Raw genomic sequence first — 10,704 nt, 5'->3', positions numbered from 1 at the left:
GGAGTGAAACTTTTCTTGAAATGTGGCCTTGTCTGCTGAATAAAAGACTGAACTCAGTTATCTTCTGGAGGACAATTTGGACCCAAAATGGCATGTACTGCAGACTCAGGCTTCCTGAGATGATGAACATTGGAAGAAAGCTAATCAATCTTCATGTCCAAACCCAATCCAAAGCAATTACCCAAAAATCACTGAGAACATCAATACAGTAGGAATTCAGCTGTTGAAGTTTTCATAAGTAACATTGCCTTACAGTGGTGTACGTTCAGTTTGAAGCCCCGTATCCTTTGCTAGCATCACGGGTCAGAGACTTCGATTTGACAGCGTGTTATTCTTTTGTTTACTGATCTGTGATTTCTTTTACATTCGCTATTTCTCACAATCTCTTTGGTGTCTTTCAAGAGGTGAAGGCCTTAATGATTCATCATTGCCTAGAGATGCTAGACAGAAACAACAAAATTGCCCTTATCTCCCAACAGCTTGGTTCACTTTCTCCATAAAGTTTCCATTCCAGTTCAGAGTTTAAACTGCCAAATCTCTATAGTTTTTGAAACACTGGTATAAGAATATGGCAAATTTTATGAAGAATGGTCAACGAGACAGATAATTAGGTTCTAGGGGAAATAAATTTTTCATGAATAAACGTCAAGCTAAGCAATTAGTTTTATATAAAATAGAAATTCCTACAGGATGTTTTCTAAGCAAATTTTTAAAATTTGCTTCAAAATGGCAATTTTTTCATTTAGAAAATTAGCTCCACTGTGGTCCTCTCCATGGGCTGCAGGGGAATATCTGCTCCAACTCCTGGAGAACCCCACCCCCCTCTTTGTCTGGCCTTGGTGTCTGCAGGGCTGTTTCTCACAGTTTTTTCATCACTTTTCACGGCTGTGCAGCATTTTCCCTTTCTTAAATACATTTCCACAGAGGTACCACCAGCTTGGCTGATAGGCTCAGCTGTGTCCTGCAGTGGGACTGTTGCAGAGACATCTAGGACTGGTTGTGTCCATCACAGAGCAGCCCTTGCTCTCTTGTCACAGAGGGCCCTCTGCAGTCCCCCATTGCCCACACATTGCCACCTGACACCCAGTATAGTGGTTTAGGGTCCTGTACCCCTCAGGACTGAGAATTCTATCAGGGTATGATCACTGCAGCTCAGGCTACCTTCAATCTTGACCTCTCTGATAAGTTCTTCTGCATTAGTGAGGTTCAGCAGTGCCTCTCCTCTGATCATGCTCTCCATCACCTGTACAAGGAAGCTGTCCTCAACACACAGTAGGTTCCTGGACTGCTTGCAGTTTGCTGTGCTGCTTTTCCAGCAGATGTCCAGGTGGTTGAAGTCCCCTATCAGGATCAGGGCCTGTGAGCATGATGCTTCTTGCAGTTGAAAGAACTCTTCATCAACCTCCTCTCCTTGATCAGGTGTCCTGTAGTAGACACCAACCACAAAGTTTTCACCCATAAGCTCGCGATCTGCACATTGCTGTTCTTCAAAGATAACTCTGTGTGATCAATCCCATTTTTTGCATAGAGGGCAACTCCCTCACCTCTCCTTCCTTGCCTGTCCCTTCTGAATAGTTTATAACCATCAATCACAGGACTCTCATCGTGCAATACATCCCACCAAGTTTCTGTGATAGCAATCAGATCATAGTTTTCCATCTGGGCAGTAGCTACCAGCTCCTCCTGTCTGTGTCCCATGCTGCATGCATTGGTATAGATGCACTTCAGCTGGCCTGTCAGCAACATCACCTTTTCAGAGTTCACCCTAATTCCCTTGAGACAATTCACAGGTGTTTCCCTGTTGCTTCCTAAGGCCTCAGCAGCCCCTCGCTCTTCTTTAGTGCTTAGAATTCCATCTCCTTCCCCTGCTAAATCTAGTTTAAAGCTCAGAATAAGTCCAGCCAGCTTGTTGCCCAGGACACTCTTGCCCTACTTGGTCAGTTGAGCCCTGTCAGCTGTCAACAGGCCCAGTTTCTCAAAGGTGTGCCCAAGACTGTAGAAACTGAGACCTTGAGCATGGCACCAGCTACGCAGCCAGTCATTCACATGTTCAATTTGTCTCCTTTTTCTCAAACTCCCTTGCCCAGCTGGGAGGATAGAGGAGAACACCACCTGCACTCCCAATTCCTTTAACATTGTTCCAAGGGACATAAGGTCTCTTTGGATATTTCTGAGTCACCTCATGGCAGCATCCTTCGACATTACTTGGAGCAGTAGGAACCTGCAATAGTCCGCAGGCTTTACCAGGCTCAGCAGCATCTCCATGACATCACAGATGCCAGTTCCCAGCAGACAGAAAACATCTCTAGAGACATTGTTTGGACAACAAATGGGTGTCTCAGCAAGGAGTCACCAATTACTAACATCCTATGTACATTTCTGGTGGGACCTGTTCTAATGCAGATGGGTGGTTGGACCAACTTTGCATGGTTGGCTTTTGTGGGTCTTGCCCGTTACTCATGCTCTCTTCATTCTCCAGCCCGAGGGTATCATATTTGTTACACTGGGGCACTTCAGGGGGAAAGTGAAGATTCCCCCTCCTGCCCTGAGCAGACATGAGAGTCCAATCTCCTTTGTCTCGTGAGTTAGTTGAGTCTGTCAGATCAGGGTTGGAAGCAAGCTTGCCTTCCCTTTGCAAAGTCTGAAGGCAGGGCTATCACTCAGCTTATGAAAGTGCACAATACATGCATCGATCTCTTGCTCATATTCCCAGATACTGCACTGCCTGTTAAGCTCCTCTTGTAACAAGGTTACCTGCTTGAAGAGTTCCTCCAGCTGGGCAGTTATACCTGTGACATCCGCTCCTACCTTCAGACCATAGGGGGAATTCCACATTCTGGAGTTCCACGTAACTTTGGGTCTGAACAGCTTTTTAAGTTCTCGGGAGGTCTGTCTGGGTGCAAGTGTTCATATAGGGAGGTTTTATCACTTCCATCTGGGTTTTAGCCACGAATATTGTGGCAGGTAGACATCATTTTCTTTCAGCAGAAGGCTGCCTCTGTTTGTCAGATCTCTCTGTAGATCCTACCCTAAAGTAGATCAACACTCCCATCCAACATGGTATCAACTTACAGAGGGTATACTCAATCCCTTTGTCCAGATTATTGATAATGATAATAAACAGAATTGGCCCAGATACTGAGCCCTGGAGAACACAAAGATGGCCTCCAACCAACTGTCACGATGGCTAAGTAATTGAGATCTCCCTATTAGAGGCTATAAAACACGTGGATTTCTGCACTTCCATCTATTTTGCCCCATGGTGTGCATTACCAGCTGTCCTAAGCCACACCACCCCTCTGGAAAATAAACTTTTGCTGTGATAATCCCTGTGCGTGACCAGCCTGTCTTTTTTAGCTAAAAGTGGCAAGAGACAAAGACCACACTCTTGTAGCCACTCTTCTGACAGATTAATATTTTAATGGGGATAGTTTTTCATCTTTCACCTTCCCACTCTAGATCACTTGCTGCTTGCACTTGCATTCTTTGGGGCAAGGAGCTCTGCCCCTTCTCTATGTTCTTGCTGGCCTAGGGAGGATGTGCCCACTTCAGGATACCAGCTGTGGTGTCCTGTTGGGATGATGTCCGGGCTTCCAAGGGTCCTCAGCAGCTAGTCTAGCTTCATAACGGCCTTCCTGGGCTGCTTTGCCCTTCAGGACTGCCTCACAAGGGACTGTCAACCAGGCCCCTAAACGGGCCAGGTTCTGCCCTCCAGTACTGTCCAAGGTAGCGGTTCCGATAACCACATGCCTTCATTCTCCAAGTATTGAAAACTCTCTCATTTCGTGATTGCAATGCCCAAGACAGCCTCCAACCATCACACCATCCACCAGTCCTTCTCTGTGCACAAACAACAGCTCCAGTGGGGCGCCTTCTCTCGTCGCCTCACTCGCCAACTGTGATGCGGCTCTGGTGCCTGTGACAGCACAGGGGACGGGTCACAATGGCTGGGCCTGTCAACCCGGGCACCAGCGGGCAGGGCTGCTGCAGTGCAGCCTGCGCCAGTGGTGAGTGCACACGCCGGGGGGGGAGGCTGGGCTCAATGAGGGCCAGGGTTTCCCAGGGCTCACCCGGCAGCGAGGGTCCAGAGGCTCAGGGGAGCACCTTGGGCAGGGCATGGTGCCACCACTGGGGATGGGTGCCTCCCAGCTCCTCCGCCCCTCTCCTACCTGTCCCCAGGTCCTTCCCTGTGGCTCCTGCCCCCACGCCCCCCACCGCCAGCTCAGCTCCCTCCTGCCCAGCCCCACTGACACCCCTTCTCTTCCCTCTCCTGCAGGCCATGGCTGTCATCGTCTTCCTCGCCCTAGTGGTACTGGGCTTCATCCAGAACCCACTGCAGCTGAGTGAAGAGCTGCATGCAGCCATGCATGGGCTCATCCAGAACCTTATACAGCAGCTGAGCTTGAAGGTGACTCAACTGCTGCAGGACATAGAGCAGACCCAGGAGCAGAGCGGGGTGGCCAGGAAAGTCCTGTTTCTCACAACCTCCCAGCAATTCTGCTTCTGGGCTTCTGCTGTTGGGGCAACAGCCCTGATCTTGGTGCTGTGGCTCTGCTGGAGGACCAGAAAAAGGAGCCATAAGCCAGGAAGCAGCTGCCAGCACAGCAGCCCCGGCGGACAAGATGAAGAGGAGGAGGAACAGGAGGAAGAAATACAAGAATATGACGATGATGGTGACGACGACTCTGGTGACGAATATGATCTGGGCAGATATGCAGCCAATTCCATCCAGTGGCCAGCATTGTACATGGCTGACACGTGCAAGTTGGTGGAGGAGCTGGTAGACGATCTTCTTTGTGCCTGCCAAAGACTTTCCAGGAATACCTTCAAGCCACGGCTGCAGCCAGCCATCGGGCTGGGCTGTGTCTGTCAAGGCTGGGCAGCCCGGGAGGACAATGTCCTCTACCGCCTGCTCCTGCCCCTGCAGCCTCCCCCCGGGCATGCCTTCTGCTTGGAACAGGGCACCACCAAGGACATGCTGACCAGCGACTCCTGCCTCCGTGTGCAGCTGCAGTGCATGTGCACGAGGGAGCAGCTGGTGGAGGACATGCTATGCTTCCTCCACCACAGCAGCAATGAGCTGAAAAGTCAAGGCCCCAGCCTCCTCAACACCCTTTGCACCAAGTCGTACTTGGACATTGAGAAAACCGCCTGCTGGTTCCAGATGTTGGTGAAAGATGCCTGGAAGCTTCTGCCTCTGTCACGCCACTGCCAGCTGACCGTGCTGCCTTCTGCACGCTCCTGCAAGATCAGGCTAACGCATGGACAGGAAACCCTCTCCATTGAGATGATCTTTGGGGTGCCACTAGATGACTCAGGCTCCTTCCTCAGCCTTGAGTAGGTAAAGACCAGCTTTACCATCAGTACTGCAGTCAGGAGAGCTCTGATGCGTCCTAGATGTAGTTCATCAGGCATGGCTGGCACAAAATCTTCCTCCCCAAAAGTGATAATTGTCTATAATAATAAGCAGTCACTGCTGTGCTGGAAACTGGTTATGTCCCTTACTATTTGTTCTGAAGTGCTGTTAGCTTCTCCTTGGACCTATCCTCTATTTGTAAGACCTGTGAGTGAACTCCCACCAGAGCTGCTCCAAAACGAGGACTGTGCACTGTTTTGTTTCACAATTCGAGTAACAACTAGGCCCTTCCACAGTCACCAGCAGCAGTCACACCACATTTTAGTCTCCCACCGTTGCACCTGGCCCCTCCGGAGCCTCATCACCCACTCTGAGACAGCTGATGACTCCTAGCAGCTCTCTCACCGTCCCTGGCTTTTCCCCTGTTCAGCAACGCCCCGCCCCCGTACCCCGCCACCCTCCGCTGTACTGAACGCGGCAGCACCGAGCTGGTAGCCCCAGCGGGTGACTGCTAGTGGCCGTAACACCGCCCTCACTCCTCCCGCCGTTGGGCCTGGCCCCGCCCACGTCTCCTCAGGCGCAGGCTCGGGCAGTGCGGTGGTGTTTCCGGCTCTCCAGCCCCCTCAGGCTCACGCCGTTAGCTTTCCTGGCCTTTCCCACTCCCTCCAAACACTTTATTTTCCTGATTAAGTACCTAACTGAAGAAGGTGGAAGCCCTGAAGAAAAAAAAAAAAGCTGTTACTGAGCAAATTAGCTCTACAATTGATCCTAGATCCATGATTAAGTGCATACCACACCTCTAGCTCTTAAACTGTTGCGATTGCTAAGTAATTAATGAGATCTCCCTGTTAGAGGCTATAAAACACCACGTGGATTTCTACACTTCCATCTATTTTACCCCATGGTGTGCATTGCGGACTGTCCTAAGCCACACCACCCTCCTGGAAAAGAACCTTGGCTGTGATAATCCCTGTGCGTGACCAGCCTGTCTTTTTTAGCTAAAAGTGACAAGAGACAAAGACCACACTCTTGTAGCCACTCTTCTGACAGATTAATATTTTAATGGGGATAGTTTTTCATCTTTCACCTTCCCGCTCTAGATCACTTGCTGCTTGCACTTGCATTCTTTGGGGCAAGGAGCTCTGCCCCTTCTCTATGTTCTTGCTGGCCTAGGGAGGATGTGCCCACTTCGGGATACCAGTTGTGGTGTCCGTTTGGGATGATGTCCGGGCTTCCTAGGGTCCGCAGCAGCTAGTCTAGCTTCATAACGGCCTGTGGCTTGCTCACACAGCTGGGAAGAACGTCAGAGAGATGTTGGGAAAGCCAACACCTCCTAGCTGCTTCTTCTTTGACCATACCTGATGAGCCATTTTTTAAGGTAATAATGCTAAGGATCTCAATAAAGAAAACACATTAATAGGGGACGAAACCTTGGCGTTTCTTAGCACATCCATTTATAACTGAGAATCCTGCGCTTTGTTGTGGGGTTACTAACACACAGGCAGCTCCATTTCCCCTATAAAGCCTTCCCTCTGTGTATCTGTTCAGCATCTCAGTGAGAGATTCTAGCTTTGAGGATCTTCAATAAATGCCAGCAGAGCTTGAAGATGACTCAGCTGCTGCAAGATAGAGAGCAGACCCAGAAGCAGAACGGGGTGGCTGGGAAAGTCCTGCTTCTTTTAATATTCCAGAAATGGTAGTTCTGGGCTGCCACTCTTGCAGCAATAGCCCTGCTCCTGCTGCTGTGGCTTTGCTGGAAGACCAGAAAAAGAATCCATAAGCCAGGAAGCAGCTGCCAGCAGGACAGCCCCAGAAGACAAGAGGAGAAGGAGGAGAAGGTAGAAGAAGACGATGACGCTGCTGAGCTATGGGATCTGGGCAGATATGTCCAATTGCATCCAGGAATTCTGCTTCTGGGCCTCTGCTCTTTGTGAAGTAGCCCTGATCTTGGTGCGGCTCTGCCAGATTACCAGAAAAAGGAGCCATAAGCGAGAAAGCAGCTGCCAGCATGGCAGCCCCAGAAGACAAGACCAGGAAGAGAAGGAGGAGGAAGAGGAGGCAGGAGTAGGAGGAGTAGGAAAAGGTAGAAATAGAAGACAATGATGACTCTGGTGATGAATGAAGAAACAGGAAGAGAAGCTATAGGACCAAGCCAGCAATGCCTTAAAACCATATACAGTCTGATTCCGTGAGGTTTGAACCAGATTTTATTTTTTCCCTTGAAGAACTGATTTTCTTTGTCTCCCCAGTGCATGTTTCATGCAGCTGTGTGTTTACAGTTGCTGAGATGCTGCCGCCGTTATGTCAGAACCAGGACGATTGCATAATATATGAAATTGAATATAAACTGTCTCTCAGTGACAGCTGTCCAGTAATAATAAGGTTTTCCTTAGAAGCCAGGAGAATAATCCTACCTGTATTACCAATGGCAATAAGGAAAAGGATGGCTCAGCTCTGCAAGTCTGGGTCACCAGAGCAGGAGGAAATATTGCAAGCATTTCCCAAAACCAAAAATTCCCTGCTAATAAAAGTGCAGAGACCCAGTTCTGGTGATCCATTCACATTGGGGTTTTTTCACTTATAAAGTAACTTTAATGCTTAATAGAGATTGACCTGTGTGAACTATGTTAAAAATTTCTGAAGTGCAGTGGAAGACAGGAATCCAGACTGAAGAACAATTGTTCTTTTAAACAGGATATGCAGTGCACTTTATCGACTTTTAAGCCCCACAACCTTATGACTTCCAAGATTCAATTTCCTCCAGCATGTATTTGTGTTAGAGTGATATATTTGAAAAGGAAGGCTACATTAAAACTGGTGCTATCTCTGTGCACCTCAGTTTTAAGAAAATATGAGATTATACAGACACAGTTCAATACAGTGTATTTATAAAGAATATTGGCCTGATTTGAAAAACAATGAATACTTAGCTGCTCCCAGTGCAGCTTCACCGAGTCATTTGGTTGTGGAGGTAAAAATAGGGGTCACTGCTAGAGCCTTAGCATTCCTTAGAAAATGGGTAGATTATTTAACTGCTGCAAATATAAAATTGTGACACTTGGCTTCATAAATCTTGACCCAAATTTGCACATAAAAGCAGTATTGTCATACAGGCACACTCAAGTTTCAGTGGCTTAGCGACTCAGTGCACGTGGGCTCAGTCATGGGAGTCATTTATGTGCAAGCTATTAACCCACAGCTCCAGCAATCTGATCTAAGATTATCCGTCTTTTATTGCTGAACTAAGTCAAACTGCCTCCCATACGCCACAGGCTTTGAGCATGCAGATAGCTCTGGGGTCAGCAGGTCGGTGCTAATTCATTAGACAGCTCTACCCTGACTGGGTGTACAAGCCCATAGATGTCTTACAGCTCTCACACAGGTATCGCGGGATGGTTTCTCAGCGCAGGCTGCTCTTGGTACCGTGACCCCCTTGGGCAGTGCAGGCGATTGCTCTCGGGTTGAGGTGCATTTGTGCAATGAAATCTGTAATCGTTAAAGACCACAAGCCTTTTAATTTGGAGAAGTATTTTAATCAAGATGTTTGCACCGAAATCAATTGTTTGAGCACTTTGTGTTGCTTTGTGTTCCCTTGTGACTGGCAAGGATGAAATTCCGTTTGACAATCACATGCTCACGTGCATCACTCGTCCCTCTGACGGAGACTTGAATCTGGAATGCTGAACCCCCCGGGCAGCGGCTTTCCAAGTGAGCATCCATCTGCGCTGAGGCCAATACCGGCCTCATGCTGCCCTCAGAGTAACTCAGACTTTAAAGACTTAGGCATCATTTTTAGCACAGTAGCGATGACCAAGGTTTCACACTGCCTAGCACCAGCCATTCATACCGGGAAAACCTGTTCAGAGAAATATTCAGCCAGATGAGGCAGAAGAACAGGGAAAAAAACAACACCCAACAGTGGCAGAGAAAGGTGAAATGGCTCGCGCAAGATCAAGCAGCAGATCAATAGCAAAGTTCAAAACAGAACTCATATTTTCTGTTAATTCACAGCACAAGTACTCAGTCTCTTGATTTCCTCATGTACCTGTGTTCATGAGACAGACTGTAATCTGTAGCAAAATGAGCATACAGGTGGTTAATTAAAAATCTGATGCCTTTCACCTTACATTTTAGCATTTCTGTACTCTATCATGTTTATTATTGTGAGGTTAATTTAAAAGATTAAGTAAAGATTCTGAAGAAAAAAAGCACAATATTTGAACAAGATCAGAAGATAATTTTAAAAGAGTGTCTGTTTATTCAACTTTTCATTGGACCTTCAATGTTTCTTAAGATCTTTAGGAAGACAGTCTTCTTCTTATATGTCTGTATTAAAGCCACACAAGATGTTCCTTGAATCCAGTACACATACAGGTATTTAATAGCAGACTACAGATAAACCTGCTCTCCAGACCTGCCTTGCTATTTATTAAAATGTTAGCACAGTTAGAATATCATTCAAAATTTAAAATTAAAACATTGCAACTGTGTGATCACCCTAATTAGGAACACCATCTTCAGTGCTGTTACTTGAAGACTACCAGTATTCAAAAAGAAACCTTTTAACTAAAGTGAACCATAAAAATTTCAAGGTATGAAGTTCTTAGTAGGACTGAGAAATACACATACCTACATGCATTGCATACACCATCGTCTGAAGGTTTCTTGGAAGACCCTTGATTTTTGGATCAACTTCCCTAAACACATTGCAGTTGGTACATCTATTTGCCATCTTAGTTCAACTCTTGTCAGATTTACAGACACTGATCACTAATGTCTTTGAAGTTCCTTTGCAGTCTTGACTTCTCTGTCACCCTTTATATCAGACATGACCATGCCACCTACTATTTCCCCTCTACCGCTGTCAGGAGAGCCCATCTCACCCCCCTGCACCCACGCATCCAGTGCTCTGCCTCTTTTTCTTTCATTCTTAAGTCTGGGGCTCTCCAGGGCTCTGCCACCTCCAGACTTCACTCTGTGCACTTTGCTTTGCAGCCAAGCACAAATCAAGGCATCCCTATCATAAAGATTTACAGTGGTCCTCCCTCCAGTGCCTGTTTTGGGGCACTCATGTATAGTGCCATATGTAAATATTGGCATTGGTCCTTGCTGATAGCATGTGTCTGCCATCTATTGGCATGTGTATATGGGCAGATACAGGCAGACCCAGCTCCTCCATGATTGTTCAAATCTGTCTAGGTGCAAATCATCTCTAGTGCTGAAGCTGTACACCACTGCTAATGAAGTCATGTCCCCAGACAAGCTGGTAGGGAGGGTGAGATGCAGGCAGCTCGCCTTCCCAGATCACCAGATTCCTACTGCTTTCAAAAGCTTGATCCATCGTCACT

General features: G+C 47.5%; 1 protein-coding gene across 1 annotated transcript; it reads left to right on the top strand.

Moving 5' to 3' along the window:
• Window positions 1-4,279: 4,279 nt before the first annotated feature.
• Window positions 4,280-5,341, top strand: LOC129212572 (inositol 1,4,5-trisphosphate receptor-interacting protein-like 1). Its single transcript, XM_054841338.1, has one exon. The coding sequence runs from the start codon at window positions 4,280-4,282 to the stop codon at window positions 5,339-5,341; it is 1,062 nt and encodes a 353-aa protein (XP_054697313.1).
• The last annotated feature ends 5,363 nt before the right edge of the window (window positions 5,342-10,704 follow it).

The sequence above is a fragment of the Grus americana genome, chromosome 14, assembly GCF_028858705.1.
Source record: "Grus americana isolate bGruAme1 chromosome 14, bGruAme1.mat, whole genome shotgun sequence".
NCBI lineage: Eukaryota > Metazoa > Chordata > Aves > Gruiformes > Gruidae > Grus > Grus americana.
The sequence above is the reverse complement of the archived record's forward strand: the minus strand, read 5'-3'. Positions and strand labels throughout refer to the sequence as shown.